Source organism: Pelophylax lessonae, assembly GCF_965119305.1.
Source record: "Pelophylax lessonae genome assembly, chromosome: 2".
Lineage (NCBI taxonomy): Eukaryota > Metazoa > Chordata > Amphibia > Anura > Ranidae > Pelophylax > Pelophylax lessonae.
This window is the reverse complement of record NC_138769.1, coordinates 430178042-430198798: the sequence shown is the minus strand read 5'-3', so window position 1 is coordinate 430198798 and position 20757 is coordinate 430178042. Positions and strand designations below refer to the sequence as shown.

Genomic DNA, 20757 nt, shown 5'->3' with positions numbered 1-20757 from the left:
AAGTATAACTAAAGGCAAACACTTTTAACATTGGGTAAAGTAGGAAAGGGCAAAAAACTACTGTATTTTCTGCCGTATTAGGCTCCATGTACACGGGACGTTGCTAAAAGTCCCTTTGAATGCTGGAATTTTTTGGGACGTTTGAAACGTCCGTTCGGTCGCGTTTGTACCCGCGTTTAGCGGGCGTTTAGCGGCGGTTGCATTTAGAACCGTTCCTAGAGGTCAAAAAAATTATTCCCCTTTAAAATGGAAAAACGCGAACGCTAAACGCGGGTCATCGCATTCAGACGCGTTCGCACGTGTTCAGACGCGTTCGGACGCGTTTGTGCATTTGAAACGCCGGGAAACACACGTTCGAACGCAAATAATTGCGTTCTAAAAAAAGTCCCTGAACGCAACTGCCTGCAAATGACTGTAAACGACCTGGTGTACATGGACAGATAAGATAAAATGTAGATGGGTTCAGGGGCTTCTGAAAAAAACGCCCAACTGCTCCTAAACGGCCATTTCCAGCGTCCCGTGTACATGGACCCTAAGACGACTGGGCGTATAAGACGACCCCCCTATTACATGATCTACCGGTAATACTTATACTTAGGTTACCTTGGAGAAATTATACTCGGCGTATAAGACGACCTCCCATTTTTGGGGGATTTGTTTGAGGTTCAAAAGTAGTCTTATAAGCCAGAAAATACAGTACTTCAGTTTCTATTGAAGAAATCCTATTGAAGACATTTCCCTTTACTTTCTGTCATATAGAGACAACAAGAAGTGAGAAGAATCCTCACCAATGTGAGGGAAATCTCTTCTGAGACGTGTCACAAGAAAAAGTATGCCTATTTGAAGACTTACTTGGGTGGCAACTCAGAAGAGTTGATTTACTAAAGACAAATAGGCTGTTCACTTAGTAAGGGAAATTGCAGCTAGCAAAGGGAATTTACCCCAGAGCTTAATGAATGAGGGGAGGGGAGGGGAGGGGAGGCTCTGCTGACTGGTATCATCCAATCATGTGCACCTGTTTGCACGTAATTGAGTATTCTTTGCAAAGTAAAATTTCACCACATTGACTAAGCTCTCTGCAAAAGGGAACAGTCTATTTGCCTTTATTAAATCAGTAAAGCTGGTTTGGTCTTCCTTCTTCATGGTCACCTGGATAAATACAGACTGTGAATCTCTCTAATGGGGACACAGACAGCAAAAACAACTTATCGGGGTACTTACCCCTCCCCACCCATCAACAACTAAAATAAAAATTTAGACACACTTTAAAAAAAATGTTGGGCACATGTATGAAAAAAAGATCCTTATCCTTGTGTTAAAGCTTTGTGCCTACAGCATGATATTTGCTGTAATAAAGTTAAAATATAATTACAATATAAAATCTCTAGTCCTACCTCACATTTCCAAACCATGTAGGATGGACTTATTTGGTTCTGCAGTTTTTTCTGCTGTAGCCACTTCCTAGGTGAGAAGATGCTGTTGGTGCTGCCGCTGGGGGTGAGAGCCATAGGGCTGCGAGCCAGAAAGGGCAGGTCCCAGGCAGTGTTCCTCTTGATTCCCCGTATATCATAGTCAAAGTGAAAGCTGGTAGAAGGTGATTTTTCCAGTGGAGTAGTTGGGGTTGAAAATGAGCCAAGTGGCCCTGATTTTTGTTTTTGGCGCATGGATTTGGACATCAGTTCCACTGATGAAACGGACATACTTCCCGACATGGGATAACAATCCACTTCCTTCCATTTTCTTCCCTGCAAAGATGGTCCAGTATTCAGCTCCTCGTGTTGAACAGGTGGCTGTTCGTCACCTTCGCTGCTATAATTTCGTATAATAGCAGGATCCAAACTTCTCGTCTGCCGAAGACGGTGCTTGGAAAGAGTTTTTGGTGCTGTTGGGGATGAGCATGAGAATACACTATTCAACAAGTTTTGTCCTGACATCTTTTCCCTTGGTTTTGTGACTTCTCTCTCGAATATATCCTTTCTTCTGCTATGTGAAGCGATCACACACCACTCTGGGGAACTGCTGTCTTCACGAGCCTCACAGATGTTCCGTCAGATGAGAGCAATGCCAACAGACTTCAAGACAGACTGTTATTCCATCATGTCCTTCCAAAACAGCATGTTTTCCACAAGTCCCATAGCAAACGCCTTAACTATTACAATAAGTTTAAAGTCAGAGCAAGCCTGCTTTCCTTTTCAGTGGTTTACAAATCTTCAGTCACATTCCTTAATTCATTTTTTCAAGCCTCAGTGTAGGAATCCTTCAGGAGAGCTCGTTTACAAAGGATAAGAAGGGGAGGGAAGGACAGCAAGGAGCTGGTATTCTGTCTCCTAACAGAGCTCACCCAGTCACTCCTCCCAGCATTATTCTAGCAATCAGCTGTTCTGCGACCTCTCCTCATTTACCTGCTTGTCAGCTGGATTTTCCTTTGCAGTTATCCATCCTGTGACTCTGTTCTTAAACGATCTCACAACCCACTACGGCACAATGAACTGATTATGAGCTAATAAAAGTGAAGCAATAGCATGATTTCAGAATTCTACAAGAAGTGTCAAATATGTAGTTACATGCTGGCTTTCTCGGCATAAATATATGTTTCAAGTCCAAGCACTAAGTTACAGTTGAATGTATACTTCTTTAGCACTCTTCCTGGCATAATGAACAGCTTGCTATCTAATACTTAAAGTAGTTAAAGATAAAGGGACATGCTTAGCATCAAGAGGGGATGTCTGTGCTAATGAGTCAGTCTTTTGTGATAAAGCCAGACAGAGAATCAAAAAATAAATTCACTGGTGTTCAGGTTTTTTTTTTTTTTTTTTTTTTTATGCCTGTAAACATAGACACAGAGATTTAATCAGGCAGACCGGAAAGTGAAACTGGCCCTACTAAACTGTTCTTTTGAAAATTATTTTATTATATATATATATATATATATATATATATATATATATATATATATATATACACACACACACACCGGTGTATATATATATATATATATATGTATATATATATATATATATATATATATATATATATATATATACATATACAGTATATATATATATTTTTTTTTTTTTACCTCAAATAAACAGTCAGGGTTCACGGGTAGCCAATTGGATTTCTTGTACAATAGCACTTGTGGTAGTTACATCAATTGGTAAGGGGTTACATCAAATAGTAAAGGGGAATAAGCCCAAATCTCTCCCTCTCCTTCTCTCTCTCTCTATATATATATATATATTCTGGAAACATGCTGGTAATCCTCCAAAGCACTCATATATCAAAGCAAGTTCCCCCATAAGAAATAATGGAAACTCAGATGATTCGTTCCACAACCATTCATTCATAAGTCCTTCAGTTTATAGTCCATATAAAAAGATTTTAGCAATGAGATAGGTTGTGTAACCATAAAATGTCCATCCACAAATGACAGCCTCCACAAGGGGATTAGAAGCAAAATCCAGCAGGAGCTACAGTGTAATTAGAAGAGAGGCGCCTCAAAGTGTAGCAATATGGTTACATTTAATGAAGGTACAACATTAAGCAAATCTAAGAATGCAGGCATCTGGGGTAAAGCTGTCCACATAGACCATCCTCCTCACCGACGGCTCTCACTACCATCAGTTTGCAATCGTGACCGAGAAGACTACCCTGCAGTAGAGCGATCTGAAAGCAAGGCTTGAAGCACTCATGGAGCGCAGTGTGGAAGGGATGACTTTGATAGAGGTGCAGAGGATGGTCTATGTGGCCAGCTTTACCCCAGATGCCTGCATAATTAGATGTGCCTGTTTTAATCATCCACCATGTAAGTTGCTAAATTTTGTACATAACTTCATTAAATGTAACCATATTTCTACACTTAGAGGAACCTCTCTTCTCTTTTATACTCAGTTGCGATGTGACACTTTTACACCGGTGGAAAGGCGCAAGCCCATCTCCAGTGCTTCTTCCAGAAGTGAAGATCAGTGCTCCTCTTCTGCAGTTCACGTCTGCCGCTGACTCATCATGATGTCACCACCCAACCTTTAAAGTCTTTAGTACCTGTGAGAACACCACTGATGGACAACTAATGAGAGGTTTTCAAATCACCTAGAAGTTATGTGGACATCTGAAGAAGGATCCTCCCACTCTGCAGACTTCAGGGCTTTAACCACTTTAGCCACGGAGGATTTTGCTGCTTAATGATCAGGCCCTATTTTGCGATTCGGCACTGTCTTAACGGACAATTGCGCAGTCGTGCGACGCTGTACCTAAATAAAATTTATGTCCTTTTTTCCCACAAATAGAGCTTTCTTTTGGTGGTATTTGATCACCTGTGCGATTTTTATTTTTTGCGCTATAAACAAAAACAGAGCGACAATTTTGTAAAAAAAAAAAAAAAAAACAATAACAATAATATTTTCTGCTATATAACATTCCAAAAAAAAATGTAAAAATCTAAATTTTTTAACATGTTAGGCCAATTTGTTTTCTGCTACATATTTTTGGTAAAAAAATTGCAATAAGTGTATTTTGATTGGTTTGCGCAAAAGTTATTGCGTCTACTAACTACGGCAAAGATTTATGTCATTTTTATTGTTTTTTTTTTTTTACTAGTAGTGGCTGCGATCTGCGATTTTTTGCAGGACTGTGACATTGTGACGGACAGATCGGACCCCTAACTGACATTTTTGACACTTTTGGGGGGACCAGTGACATTACTACAGTAATCAGTGCTAAAAATATGCACCGTTACTGTAATAATTGCATTGCCAGGGAAGGGGTTAATACTATTAGTGATCAAGGGGTTAAATGTAAGCCTAGGGGAGAGATTCTAACTGTGGAGGGGTGTGGCTTGTGAGATCATCACAGAGACATGTGATCCTATATAGCAGGATCACATAGCCTCTGTGATCACTTCAGGGAGAAGGACAGACGGCTGTGTTTACTTTAGCCGTCCGTCCTTCTCTGTCAGCCGGGGGAGATTGTGAGTGGCCGGTGGCCATCGCAGCCGCCTGTCACACGCACTGGCTCCCCAGCTGACTAGCGGGGGCGGGAGAGCGCCGGCGGCGGCACACGCTCGCCCCTAGAGTCTCCTGAGCGAGCGATGTTAAAGTACTATGTCGGTTTCCCTAGGAGCGGCTGCCTGCCGCAGTAAATCTGCGGTGGGCGGTCGTCAAGTGGTTAAGAGTCACTGATCTGGAACAGAAGGTGCATATGCAAATTCTTATCAGCATACGTGTTCTATGTAAGTAGTCAGGCATCTAGCATTTTCAGAAGGAGAGGTTAACTATGACAACTTCTATATTTCTCTCATTACATGGTTCCTTTAATGATCATTGATTCCTGGCAATACATTTAGGGAAAATGGTATAATTCTGTTCAATAATAGTAAAAAATAGAGTTCAGCAGAACAAGGATCAGTTAAAGTGGTTGTAAACCCTTACATATACTGAGTGAAGTGACTTACAATTGTACCTGTTTATTTGTAGTCTCCCTTCCTATACATTTGAATTCATAAAGCTTGTCTGAGCTATCAGAAAAAAGGTCGGTGAGATGAAGTTACACTCTGCAGAGCTCATTGAGGAGAGCTCTGAGAGCTAATTGGAAGGAAGAGTGGCCAGATACTCATTTCAGGTAGACAACACCCCCCCCACACACACACACACACACACACCCTTCATACAGAACACAGGAACCGACCTGAAGCTGTCAATCACAGTCTGTGTGCTGAAGATGCCTTCTCTTCCAGTTGTAGCAGTTGTCTACCTGAAATTAGTATCTAAAATGCATTCCTTATACAAAAGAGCTGAGAACTGTGCTTTTTAGCACAATGGGATTACTTGCGCTTGGCGTATATTAATATCCAAAAGTGCAGAGTTATTTGCGCATCAAGCGTATATTAAGATCCAATACACACACATTAGAAAAATATATACATTTGTATATTGTGATCATATCCCCTCTTAAGCTCCTCTTCTCCAGGAAGAATGAAAATGGAGGGAGGGGCATGAAATGTCCCCACCCACCATATATGGGACTGTGGCAAGACTGTTAGTTGCTGTAAAGGTAAATAAGTACTTACCTGTGATTGGGCCTGCTGGTAAAAAACGACTATATGGCACGAGCAGCTGCCTATAAAAAAAAGAGAAGACGTCACTCAGAGTCAGTCAGCGGGGATCAGAAGAGGAGTAACATCCCGCCCTCCCACCTCTTGTTGCGGCTCATATTATGAGGTTTTGTCCCTGTCGAAGTGAAAGGGGACTGTAAGTTTGGTAATATTGTAAAGCGCTGCGTAAACTGCTGGCGCTATAGAAATCCTGAATAATAATAATAATAATATTAGCTCAAGCTTTTTTTATGGCTGAGGTAACTGTGTGGTTGGTTGCATTATAAATGGATATGGGTATGGTTTTAATTCATTCATTTTATTCATACGTATAATAAAAGGGCCGCGGCCTATTATATCCACAAGTTTGAGTCCAGATTATTATTTTGTTTGTAGTATATATATTCTGCCTATGGTACCATATGTGTAATTTTTGTAATCTTTCATTTCAACTGATGTTCTCCACCCCCTAATAAGTTTTCTCTGTTTGTTCGATTTATAAATTTGGTAAGAAAAAATATGTTCCTTTACCCTCACTGTAACTTCCAGGGAACATACTATTAAATCCTTAATCCCTAACCTGTTCATCCACCAATGTAGTATAGACTCTACATTGCCTGTGTGGTCTTCATCATGTGGGTAGGACCACACGAGCACTGAGTGTTTTGTTTGGGCGAACACACTGGGAATATAAGGATGGGGTTCAAGAGGCATAGCACCCAAAAAATAGCTTTGGTCGTGCGACGCTGTACCGAAAAAAAATTGATGTCCCTTTTTTCCCCACAAATATAGCTTCTTTTTGGTGGTATTTGACTACCTCTGCGTTTTTAATTTTTTGCGCTGTAAACAAAATAGAGCGGCAATTCTGAAAAAAAGAACAATCTTTTTTACATTCAGCTATAACACATTCCCAATAAAAAAATTTTAAAAATTACATTTTTTCAAAATTTTAGGCCAATATATATTCTGCCACATATTTTTGACAAAAAAAAATCCCAATAAGTGTATATTGATTGGTTTGTGCGAAAGTTATCGTGTCTACAAACTAGGGGATAGCTTTATATAATTTTTATTTATTTATTTATGTTTTACTAGTAATGGCAGCGAGTAGCGATTTTTTAGCGGGACTGCGACATTGCAGCGGACAGATTGGACACCTAACTGACACTTTTGAAGGGACCAGTGACACTAATACTTTCATAAGTGCTAAAAATATGCACTGTTACTGTACTAATGACACTGGCATGGAAGGGGTTAACACCAGGGGCAATCGAAGGGTTAAGTGTACTCCGAGGGAGTGCTTTCTAACTGTATGGGGGTTGTACTCACTGGATGAACACAGAGACCTGTGTTCCTCAATAGGAGGAACACAGGATCCCTGTGTTCATCTCTGACAGAAAAGCGGCCTGCCTTGTTTACACAGGCAAATCGCCGTTCTGTCTCCATGGGGAGCGATTGCGGATGGCCGGCAGACAACGCACCTGCCGGACCCACTGACTAGACCTCCTTCTGGCCAATTGGCGTGTGTTTGCATCTCTGGCGGCACGAGTGCCCCCACTATATACTATTTAACCGAAGTGACGTACAGGTACGTCATTTCGCATAATAGAGCCGACCTGCCGCCATAAAACTATGGCGGCTGGTCGGCAAGTGGTTAAGTAGCAGCCGTACGTCAAGTAAAGAAATTATACAGTAGCAAATGATCAAACGTTTAGCATGTCAAATAGTATCTTAATCATGCTATAACAGAAAAACAATGTGGATAGAAGAAAATTAAATCTGTGCGCTTATACCAGAGATGTAGTCGCTAGTGGATGAGATACTTATATATAGAGTTCAATCACTATACAAAAAACAAAGAAGTGCATAAGTAGAAATCATCTCTACGGAAGAGCCTAGGTATATAGGAGGAGGAAAGGAGGAGTGGGGAGAGAAGAGGAAAGTGGAAAAGGACTTCAAGAGCACTCAACTTGAAACTCAGGGTCTTAGTGCTCAAAGCAATGTATAGCTGGCTGCTGGTATAGAAGGGTGAGCATATTGGTTTCAAAGGGTCCACATTTTAGGACATTTCATGTGTGTATCTAAAAGAAAACCTGAGAGCTTCTCCCTAGTGAAAAAAAAAGTCTAAGTGGCACTGGACTTCTGTATGTTTTCAAGCTCTCGCTATTTTTTGTTTTGCCGCCAGTAGTACATAGGTAGCCAGTTTGAACTGAGGTTTGGTGAAGTTCTGTCCCCCGCTCGCCCTAAGGCTGAGGACTGAGAAATCAAAGACCACTGAATGCTCAGTTCTCAGCCTTCAATGACCAGACTGTCAGTCATTGGCTCTCTGCTCTGCCCGTTGAGCGTTCGCTGGATTGCTGAGCTGTGAAGAGAGCAAGAGAGGCTTGCTGAGCCAGCTGCCGGTCCAGACATTTGGGTGAACCCTTGAAGTGAGCAGACAGAGGGCTTTAGCCCACTGGCAGCTAAAAACAGATCACAGGAGTGCAGAATGAACTGCACTCCTGTGATTCCCAGGAGAAGTATAGCCAAAATAGCTTTGGCTTAACTTCTCCTTTAAGATGAATAATTTATTAATATACCCTATAATTGCAATGGATACGTTTTTGGCTTTTTCTTTTTCTATTTATTAATGGGATGTAATGTTTCCATTGTCAAATAAAGGTGCAATTTGGAAATGTATTTGATGCAATACATAAGCCTCACATTATGTGACATCATCATGCTAACAAAGTGATCCTGGAAGTGTGATCTTGGCCATGTTTGTTGTTGTATACAGTGCTGTGAGGTTCTTACTAATGTGAGTGTAATATTTTATTTAATTAAACAGTATTATTGGATTTTAATCTATGTGGTCTCATTTTCCTCTTCAATGTATGGCACATTTGAGAATGTGAGTTCAAGGAACTATACTGGTCGCATCCTAAGGTGGCTGTCTCCAGATCGGAGATCGTGTCCTGCTTTCTTATGCCTCTGTTGTATCCCTGTGGTGGTAGCGATTCTGGTGGGGTGGAACACACATTCATTTAGGATCTTTTGCACATCTTGTGGACTTTATTTAAAAATATTGTTATTGCATTTTGTTGTTTGATATACAGTATATATAAGGTATGTGTCATTAATGTACACTGTAAGCATGACACCTTTGTGACAAATTAATAATTTTGTTGCTCTTCTCTGAATTCTCTCTAGTTTAGGGGACCCTTACTGATGATTGATGGCCAAAACTGAACTGCACACTCAAGATGAGCTAAACCAATGTTTTGTAAAGAGGTAGCATTATAGATGTATCTCTTCAAAAATCTTTGTAATGCATAATAATAGTTTGCTGGCTTTGTTAGCTGCAGCTGGCATCTCATGGTACTCCTAAGCAACTGTGGTCTGCAAGGAGTCCTACATCTTTTTCCATTGCAGATTCTCCCAGAGGAGCTCCTTCTAATGAGTAACTTGGATACATATTTTTATACCTTTACATATTTCAACATTGAACCTCATTTGCCATGTAACTGCTCATTCCCCTATTTTATCAAGGTCTTCCTCCTATATCCTATTCTAAATTTCTCACCCTGCATAATTTCTCATTATTAGCAAACACTGGAATGTAACTATCATTTCCAACCTGTATATCATTTACAAACAATTTAAACAGCATTGGTCTCAAGACAGAACCCTAGGGCACACCTCTTATATTCTTAATCTATTTAGAAAATGAACAATTTATCACCAATCTCTGAACACATATCTGTAGCCAAGTTTCTATTCACGTACATACAATTATTTCTACGCCAAAAGAACTTAATGTGTAAATGAACAGCTTATAGAATACTGTATCGAAAGTCACTGGCCATCCTCTATACAAGTTGCCACTCACTTCCTCATGGAATGTACCAATGCAAAAAGAGTTTTTAAAATACCATTTAGTGGCAAGGAGTTCTTTTAAAAAGGATTAAAGGGCTGGGCTTTTTTTCCATGGGGCCGCATACTGGGCTTTTTCCCATGGGGCCCCATTTGTGCCTATCTGTCCTTGTGCTAAGAGCGCGCCACACAGTGCACTCCCAGCACCGAGACTCACTGTTGGATTGGGACCCAGAAGGTACTAACATTTGGGGACCTGTTCTCTGTAATAGCCTCTGATTGGCTATCATAGTGATTAATCCCTGTGTTTCTCTCTCTGTTAATGGAGAGGAAAGATACATTGTATATCTCTCTCCCTGCAGAGAGAAAGAAAAAACTGTGTGTAAGAAAAAATAAATAAATACAATAAAATAATAAATAAAAAATAGCTAGATCAAGGTTTGCTTTAGGTCAATGTTTGGGTGAAGTAAGGGTCAAAGGTCAGGGCCAAAGGTCATTATCAGTATAATTTGGGCAAGATTTTGTTTTAAAAAAAAATTTCTTTAAATTGTATCAGTGTCAGTTAGCATCAGCGTCAGTGTGTTTTAGGAAGAATAAAAAAATTATAAAAAAAAAGCAAAATGCGCGCTATTGTTTTTGAGCTGTACTAAGAGTACATACAACTACTAACATACACATATGTGGTATTGATGTGATCGTCTGGAGCAAGAGAATCAATTTTAGGTTGTTCTTTGGCGGTAGGTTATGGTAGTAACAAGAAATAAACAGCTAAATGGAAAAAATAATGTACTATTAACTACAGTTTTCCTTTGATAATAAAATAAAATCAGGAGATATCCATTAACATTTACCACCAAATGAAAGCCTAATTTGTCCCCCAAAAAAACCAAGGTATAATTCACCTGGATGCACAAATTAGTTTATTTGCATGTGATTATATGTACAGTTTTACTAACACATGTCAAAGTTGCAAAATTGTGCTTAAGCATTACCATTTTTTTACCCTTAGCCGCAAAGGGGTTAAAAATATGCAATACCTCTAACCCTTTCACTACTGGAGCCATTGTGTTTTTTTATCACGTGTTATATTGTACATTTTTGGCCACAAGATTAGTTAACACCACCTAACGATCACATATTTTCTAAAAGCAGAAACCCCCCAGAATAAAAAAGTCGTAGTGGTTATCTTTTATGTCACATGATATTAGTGCAACAGTTTATTAAACACATATTCTCAGTAAATTTAGTAATTTTTTTTGCCCACAAATGCAATATATAGTTTTTTGGTCAAATATAAAACATGAAGTTGTGTCGAGGAGAAACACCCAACATGTCAAGCCTTAAAATTGCACATGCCTGCAAAATGGCAAAAACTTCAGTAAACAATATTATCGAAGAACAACGCTTTAAAAACGTATTGTTCAGGCTAATGAAATTAATTAATGTCAAAGTGCTTGGTGCGCCTGAACGCGTCTAAACATGTTACATGTGTTTATAAGTGTCAAGCGTTTCTTTCTGCCAAAATGCTGCTGTCAGGAGCAAAGGCGTCTAGGAGAGATGGCAAAGCGTCCAGTGTGCATGAGGCCTTATAAGGGAATGATCTGCTTTTTGTAATAACTGCTTGCCGACCATATAACATAGATATACGGCAGCAAGGTGGCTCTACTGCGCCAGATCACGTACCTAGTACATGATCTGGCACTTCTGGGTAGGGGGTGCATGTGTACGCCGCCAGCGGCCCAGCTCTGCTTTGATTTCACACAACAGAGGCTGATCCACCGGTGTCAGTCAATAGATTACCGCCAGCACCTGCTGATCATCTATGTACACAAGGCAAAGCTCTGTCCTGTCAGCGAGGAAGAATTGGATTTTACTTTCCCCGCAAAGCAAGGAATGAAATACATTACTTCCCCTAGTAAAAGCACCTCACAGTACACGCAGAAACACTAGTTAGGCACACATTTAACACTATAATCCCCCTAGATGTTTAGCCCATGCCCAGCCAATGGCATTAGTACAGTGACTGTGCATATTTTTAGCACTGATCATTGTATTAGTGTCACTGATTTCCATAAAGTGTCAAAAGTGTCAGTTAGTGTCAGAATGTTTGCCGCAATATCGCAGTCCCGCTATAAGTCGCCGATAGCCACCATTATCTGTAAATATAAAAGCTAAATAAATAAAAATATCCCATAGCTTGTAAACTCTATAGCTTTTGCGCAAACCAATCAAAAATGCTTATTGGGAATTTTATTTTACCAAAAATATGTGGCAGGATACATATTGACCTAAACTTGTGAAGAAATTAGATTTTTTACATTTTTTTATTTGATTTTTATGGCAGAAAGTAAAAAAATATAGCTTTATTTCTAAATTGTCAGTCTTTTTTTGTTTGTTTAAAGTGCATAAAAATAAAAAACGCAGAGGTGATCAAATATCACCAAAAGAAAGCTCTATTTGTGGGGAAAAAAGTAGACATAAATTTTATTTGGGTACAGTGTTGCAGGACTACTCAATTGTCAGTAAAAGTAAAGCAGTGCAGTATAGCAAAAAATGGCCCAGTCATGAAGGGGTGTAAATCTTCCGGAGGTCAAGTGGTTAATGCATAAGGAGATCATACATGTCAGGAAAAGTTTTTATTACATTTGTATCAGTTGAAGAATTATATATTATTATTATAATATATAATATTATTGTTCATACTTAAAGTGATTGTAAAGTCTGGTTTTAAAAAAAAAAAAAATAACAAACATGTTATACTTACCTGCTCTGACCTGGCGCCCTTTGTTTTACCATTTGCATATCTATTTTGGAGGATTCCCACACCTCTCATAGGAGCTGCCGGTCGCTTTCCCCTCCTCCTTGGATACATGCAACAGTGTTTGGGCCATCTATTGCATTGGAACTCTCCTCTCTTCCCTTTGGACATTTGCCAGCTCAGGCCTGTTGGCATTAATGTTCATGTTTTTATTTTCAATTTTAATATTTCTTTTTTATATATCTCTCATTGGTGTTTGTTTTCTGTAATTTTCAATCATTAGTTGTATGCAATAGTGAGCGCTGATCCACCGACTTCGGCCGGTGTGGTTTGTATGTTATACTTACCTCCTCTGTGCGGTTGGTTTTGCACAGAGCAGCCTGGATCCTCCTCTTCTCAGATTCCTCATTCCTGCTCCTGGCCCCTCCCTCCTATTGAGTGCCCCCACAACAAGAAGCTTGCTATGGGGGCACCTGAGCCAAGCTGCAGCTCCGTGTGTCCATTCAGACACAGAACTGCCATTCGGCCCATCCCCTCTCTCTCCTGATTGGCTCATTGACTTTGATTGACAGCTGCGGAAGCCGATGGCACGCCAGCTGTATCTCAGCCAATCAGGAGGGAGAGTCCCAGGACAGGTGAGGGACTCGTGGACATTGCTGGACAGAGAGGGGGCACAGGTAAGTATTAGGAGGTGCTGGGGAGGCTGCTACACACAGGAGACTTTTTATCCTAATGCATAGAATGAAAAGAAAGGGGTGCTTTTAGCCCCCATTTCTTTATGGGAGGGCGGCAAGGGGAAATATTACATAAACTTTAATTTATTCAGTCAGGAAGTATGGGCCTAGTCAGCTGGCCTGTCAGGTATTCAACCTGGGCAGCTGAACTTTTGACCTTGGGTCAGTGTGTTTTGAATTTCCCGCCGAACAGCGGGGTGAGTAACTAGGCAGATTTGAGGGTCTGGTGCTTATTCCCGCTCTTTATCAGCTGTTACTGGGCAGTTTCAGCGCGTGGAGCTTCACTCCCGCTCAAACAGCCCGCCGTTTTTTGACTAATTCTGGTTCTGACTGGCTCCAGTGGGGCTTATTTAAACAAGTGGCCGCGGGGCTCCGGGTCACTTTCACCTCAAGAGCTTGTGCACTTCGTTCCCCAGCAGAAAGCTGTACCCTTCTTCAAGCACATCCAAGTATGGCATTGCGAGTAGCAGAATGCCCTTTCTTTAACAACTAATAGAGAAAGCGGGCGAAGCGGGAGGCGAAGATTGGGTACGGAGGTGCCTAGAGTTACTTTAACAGGAGCGGACACCGGTAGCCACGACAGGAGTACCTGAAGAGGAGAGCGCCAGCGAGGACACATCTTTCCAAATTGAAGTCGGCGGAAGAATACCCGGGTCATCGCGCATGCGCAGTATGGTGGCTTCGGTCACGTCCGGTCCGGAGGAGGAACTGGCAAATCGTCGCAGTATGCCCCGGAAGGGATACTCACCGGCACCCGGAAGAAGAGTGGACGAAGCTTCGCAACGCAGATCGCCGGGCAGAAGAGGAAGACGGAAAGCGAAACGATGCCAGCAAGAGCCCCCCGCGAGTCGCAGCTCCCACCCCTGGGCACAGGGAGTCGGATGCAGGTTCCAGAGAGGCGTCGAGATCGAGACCCACCACCACAGCCACCAGGGAGACAGAGACGTCCGTCCAAGCTGAGGCATCAGCTTCACAAGCCCCGGGTGAGTGCTCTACCCCCAAAAGGTTGATTTTATTGATGGCTAGTATGTTAGAAGAGTTAAAATCGGTCACTAGCTTTTTTTAAAAAAAAAAAAATCAGCCTTTGCCTCCAACTGCTGATACTGTCTGGGGTGCGCCATCTAGTTGGTCAGGCATGGGCTTCATTTGAGTTAGCAAAATCAGAACCTTAAAAAAAAAAAAAAAAACACGTTTAAGAGAACCAATTGTTTGTAAAATTTTCCTCCTTGGTTTTCACCTCTCAGAGTCCATAAGAAAATATGGCAAGGAGCCTTTATTGATTTATTATCATTGCTCCCCTCAGCCAGTGATTTTGTTTCTAAAGCTGACAAAAAGGAGGAAAATGAGAGGAGAAGACCTATATCAAAGTCATTTAACAATTGGTTACAGGCGTTCCTAATTTTCTCCAGTGTTGTTTGAGAAAAAACATCCCCAAAAAAAAAGTGTAGGTTATTTCAGCATATGGATATGGCTTTTAGGAACCCACATCTGCTTTAATTTTAATAAGACAGCATGCAAATGACCAAAAAAAAAAAGATGTAAATTCAAGCACGAGTGTGCTTTCTGCTCGGGATCATACCCGTTATTTAAATGTTTTAAAAGATTGGCAAATTCACAACAATCATGCGGAGTTCAGAAAGGCTTCCACGCTAGTGAGGTTAGCGGAAATGCTGCCGTAGCTCCTCAATTACCAAACAGGGAGAAAACACAATTACTAAGTAATGGGTTTTCGCTTTTGGTTTTCAGTTTCCTGATTTCAAAGGTACGGGCTGTACTATTCATAAAAATTTAAAATCTGTGGAAGGTTTGCATGCCATTGTAGCGGAGAAAATTGCTTTAGAGCGGAAGAAAGGCAGGTTTGCCGGCCCCTCTTCAGATCCCCCTTTCAGGAGTTTCAGAATCTTCCCCCTGGGTATAGTTCAAAAAAAAAAAAAAAAGAGGAACCCAACAAGTATAGATTAATTCATCATTTTTCCTTCCCTATGAATGATTCTCTGAATGTTGATATTAATGAGAATCTGTCCTCAGTCCAATATGCAAAGTTTGAAGACGCTTTGGAGAGTATAAGATCCGCTGGTCAGGGGGGCTCTGCTTGCCAAGGCAGACATTAAGTCCGCCTTTAGGCTTCTAACATTCACCCTAGTTCTTTTAACTTTTTTTTTTTTATATTAATAACCAGTATTATTTCGACAAATGTCTTCCGATGGGATGCTCCCTATCTTGTTTTTTATTCGAAAGTTTTTTCCACATTTTAGAATGGGTGGTATCCCGAATAACTGGTTCTTATCTATTAGTTCACTACCTGGATGATTTTCTTTTTATTGGTCCTCAGTATCCTGCTAAATGTTCAAATTTATTGGAAGTCTTTTTCAAAGTGTGTAATCTTTTGGGGTCCCCCTGGCCCTGAAAATAAACTGTTTTCCTTCCTAAATCACTAGTTTTCCTAGGAATTACAATTGACACGGATCGGATGGAATTTAGGCTGCCGTAGGACAAAATAGACAAACTTCGCAGATCCCTGCTGGTCACAGTGAGACGGAGAAAGGTTTGCCTTAAGGAGCTGCAATCCCCCTTTTGGGATTGCTAGCATTCGCTTCAAGAGTTATTCCGGTAGGTATGGTGTTTTCACGGAGATTCTATACAGCTATCTCAGGTTTAAAGTCACCTTCTTCTCACGTAAGAATTTCCTCAGACTTAAGGAAGATTTACTAGTTTGGCTACAATTTCTCCTCTTTTTCAACGTCGCTTCTGTGTGGCAGGAGCAGTTCGTTGTGGATGAGAAATTCTTTCTATTTACGGTTGCTGCAGGGTCTAGGGGCTTTGCGTCCATATGGCACAATCACTGGTGCGCCGCACCATGGTGTGTCAGATGGAGGAGCTCAGGCCTTACACGCAACATTGTTTTATTGGAGTTATTCCCAATAGTGGTAGTTTTAGGGTTATGGGGTCAATATTTCAGACACAAGAGGATCTTAGTAAGGACAGACAACAGGGGAGTGCTCTTTGCAATCAACTGTTTGTCTTCCAAATCGCCCCTGGTTACTACTATGCTCAGGTACCTGGTGGTGAAGTGTTTACATTTTAATATTTGGCTAAAAGCCTCTTTTGTTCCCGGCAAGTATAACACACTGGCAGATTGTCTGTCCCGTTTGCAGATGGAACGCTTTTTGAATTTCAATCAGCTTGGTGGCACTGGATTCAGCATCTCCGGATTTTCAATCTAAAACCAAAAAAAATAAAAAATTTTTCGGAAAGCTTGTTGTTATCTTTTCTGGATTCGTTATTTAAAAAATAAGTTGGCATGGTCCCATTTTAATATAATTCTAGCTGGTATTTCCTTTTTTTAATAAACTTTGTAATCAACCGGCTTGCTTATCTTATTTTCAGTTAGACAGGCCATGAAGGTTTACCGCAAACGCCATTTTAAAACTTATGGCAGGTTGCCTATCTCCATTGATCTGCTCGTTGAGCTGTGTGGGGCTTGGGAGAGAGTTTATTCTAAGCGTTTTTTTTTTTTTTGCGGTAATGTTTTTTCGCAGATCTTAGAATCTCCGAGCTAATTCCAGATAAGAAATTGGGTTGTTCAGGTTTGAGAATACAGGACATCAATTTTTCTTCTTACAGTGTTAGTATTTTTTTTGTCCCACTCGAAAACGGACCAATTAGGTGTGGGAAGGCAGGTTCTGTTACATGAATTTAAGAATTCCAACATTTGCTCTGTTTCGCTTCTCAGAGATTTTATTTTCGTAGACCTTCGGTAAGTGAGGTTTTATTTTATTCATGCCTCTGGTAAATATCTGCCACGTTATCAGTTTGCTGCAGTGTTAAGAATGTGTTTGAAGTTTTTGAACTTAAGCGAGGCAAACAAAAAAAAACAAAAAAAAGAAAACATCACACTCATTCAGGATGGGGGCAGACACGGAGGCAACTAGATTGGGCGTGAATATTGATTCTGTGAAGCAGTTTGGTAGGTGGGCATCTGACTGCTACAAGTTTTACATCCGCCCTAATACTGTTGTTTAATTTTACAGGAAGCCAGGTCACGGTCTGGATCATAGGTCAATTTTTCGTTCATTGGGCCCTAAATCGTGCCTGGAGGAGAGTCTACTCAAAAATCTGGGACTGGATGCAGAAAAATTCAAGGTCTTATGGTTTAGCAAGCGGTGAATGTTATTGGGTAGAATTGGTGACATTTATAGCTAGGCTGGCAAACTCCCTTTCCCACCCTAAGATTTTAGTTATTCATTTAGGAGGTAACGATGTCGGGCGAGTTAAGACTCTGGATTTGTTGTTTCAAATAAGGGACGATTTTTCTTTACATTCGATCACAATTTCCAGACGCAGTTCTGTTTTTTTCCGAAGTAATTCCGCGCTCGACATCGTTTTAAGTATCACAGTTTAAAGCCTATAGGAAAGATGAGAAAGCGCTTAAACAGGGGCCTAGCTAAATTACTCACAGGATTGGGTTTTTTGTCCTACAGGCATGTCGCGTTAGAAGGGGGTTTTGCGGGGCTATATTGGAAAGATGGTGTGCATCTTTCAGACATAGGTTTGGACATTTTTTAATAATTAATCTAGGCTCTTGTATAGAGCAGGCCGCGTGCTGGGTGTGGGGACAGGCGGAAAATTTCCGCCTGTCTTGTGGGTAATGTTTTTGGAAGTTTTTATTTATATTTGTCAACCTGAGCCGTGTGGCTAGGTTGTGTTTATGTGATCTAAAGTGATGTGTAATTAAAGTTGAAAGTATTTATTCTGTTTATTTAAAGCCAATAATTAAAACAGCCGCGGCCTTTTTATGTCCAAACCATTGTCTGTGGTCTTTTTTATTATTTTTATTAAGTCTTTAGTCTAAGGGTAAAATGTTTTTAATCTGGTTATAATATACTCATCTTGCCTGCCATTCCCATGAAAAGAAAGGGGTGCTTTTAGCCCCCATTTCTTTATGGGAGGGCGGCAAGGGGAAATTTTACATAAACTTTAATTTATTCAGTCAGGAAGTATGGGCCTAGTCAGCTGGCCTGTCAGGTATTCAACCTGGGCAGCTGAACTTTTGACCTTGGGTCAGTGTGTTTTGAATTTCCCGCCGAACAGCGGGGTGAGTAACTAGGCAGATTTGAGGGTCTGGTGCTTATTCCCGCTCTTTATCAGTTGTTACTGGGCAGTTTCAGCGCGTGGAGCTTCAATCCCGCTCAAACAGCCCGCCGTTTTTTGACTAATTCTGGTTCTGACTGGCTCCAGTGGGGCTTATTTAAACAAGTGGCCGCGGGGCTCCGGGTCACTTTCACCTCAAGAGCTTGTGCACTTCATTCCCCCACCCTCCCATCCCCTTTTGGTCGTCGCGGCCAGTTATTATTTATTGGCTAATACTGTCGCCTTAGCGTGGTGCTTCGGTGGACGTTGTTTTTTCAGTTATTTATTATAATAAAGTGAAGTTGGGTAATGTTTTTGGAAGTTTTTATTTATATTTGTCAACCTGAGCCGTGTGGCTAGGTTGTGTTTATGTGATCTAAAGTGATGTGTAATTAAAGTTGAAAGTATTTATTCTGTTTATTTAAAGCCAATAATTAAAACAGCCGCGGCCTTTTTATGTCCAAACCATTGTCTGTGGTCTTTTATATTATTTTTATTAAGTCTTTAGTCTAAGGGTAAAATGTTTTTAATCTGGTTATAATATACTCATCTTGCCTGCCATTCCCAAGCATTAAGATAAAAAAAAAAACCTCCCTGCCTTTACAACTCCTTTAATGTAGAACTGGTGTCCTGTTTAGTGTGTAATTCACTGATAGTAATAGGCGCTAGTGTTCTAGTGTTTAGATACATAAATAAACATGTATATTTTGTGTTACTGTACCTTGTTTTTGTTTTATAATATCATGGAATGTTTTGTATAGCAATACATAAGGGCATTGTGTACATTAAGAAAATTGGTTTTATACAGTATATGTGGGAGAATGTAAAACGATAGGGGTGGTACCATATGGCAAATAGTTGGTACTGTTAATTCTCTAGCACCTGATGACATCAATTATAAGTGAAATGCGTAGAGCAGGGCATAGGGGTTTGATACTAACCTTTAACATGCTAGTTGAGGGTCTGTGCTGTGAAAACATTTTTATTGGAGAAGTGCTATTTGCAGCTTTTAAAAACTTTTAATATTGCTGGAAACATTTTGGATTGTGCATGTTTTAATGAATATATTCTGCATGGTACTTGCATTGGTAGCTTTTGTTAATTGATACAACTGAGTGATTTCTGGTGATAAGCATGATCCTTTTAGTGTCCCAGGTCGATCCTCCCTGAAGTTACATATGATAAGTGCATGAGTCTGTGTTATGGATTTCCACTCACTTCCTGGCAAGATGGGAAGTGATGAGACAGCTCTCCAATGTGGACAGATAAAAACAATAACCCCTTTTAAGTAGAGTGAGGGAGGGCTAGAACTTTTTTTTCATTGCCTGTCCATGTTTTCCTGTCCAGGTGTCATCTGTACTCTTCAATTATTACAGTCATGACAGACATAAGAAGTGAGGGGAAATCTTCTCAATAGGGTCACAGAATTAAACCTGACATAAATGTAACTCCTAAATGTGTACTGTGCGGTGCCTGGTACACGTTTATCCCACTTGAAGGACTTTTTGGAACATTTATTGGTTAAAAGCATCAAATACAGCCAACACGCTTCAGGGAGAGAAGCCTTCCCTTTCTTCAGTGCTTGAACAGTCCATAATAATATCAAAACAGAATGCACTAGGAGACCTTTGTGAAAGTGTAATTGCAGTCAAAACCTAACTAAGCTTAAACCTACTCCCACCCTCATTCTAAGCCTATTGTATCTACCCTGTAAACGCAAAGATGTCTATACTTACCTATTTTGAAATCACTCCAGTCACATGATTGGCTCCCAGTGTCGGCTTCAGTGAAGAGTAGGGACAGCTGACAACGGCTGCCCTTGTCAAGTATCTTGTGACAGAGCCTGACGTGAAGAAGGAGACCTCTCATATAGCCCTGGCTCAAAGGCCACTGGTCTTGCACAAGTGGCCGCGAGAGCACGGTGAGGTAAGAGTGCCTTCAAGATCTTCTATTGGTCACGGTGTATGGCAGGTGCGTCAGAGCTGGGCTGGATAGCTGAAGCAGCGGATGGCAGCAGGAACAGCAGATGCAGGCACACAGCAGATGGGAACCAGCATCACCAGGCATTATGCAGAGCAGAGCAGACAGATAACTGGATGCAGGGTCAGATAAGCCAGGTCAGCAACAGATGATCAGATAGGAGCATAAACGGCAGACAGAGAATGGTCAAGATGCAGGCAGAGGTTGGCAACATG

The 20757-nt window shown here is 40.8% G+C and overlaps 1 protein-coding gene across 1 annotated transcript in view; it reads right to left on the bottom strand.

Moving 5' to 3' along the window:
- ARHGAP6 (Rho GTPase activating protein 6) overlaps positions 1 to 2857 on the bottom strand; it is a 788712-nt gene extending 785855 nt beyond the window's left edge. The window contains exon 1 of the mRNA XM_082245536.1: positions 1395 to 2857. Coding sequence (XP_082101662.1) covers positions 1395 to 1934 — 540 coding nt within the window. The 5' untranslated portion in view covers positions 1935 to 2857. The remainder of the gene's footprint in view (positions 1 to 1394) is intronic.
- Between the last annotated feature and the right edge of the window lie 17900 nt (positions 2858 to 20757).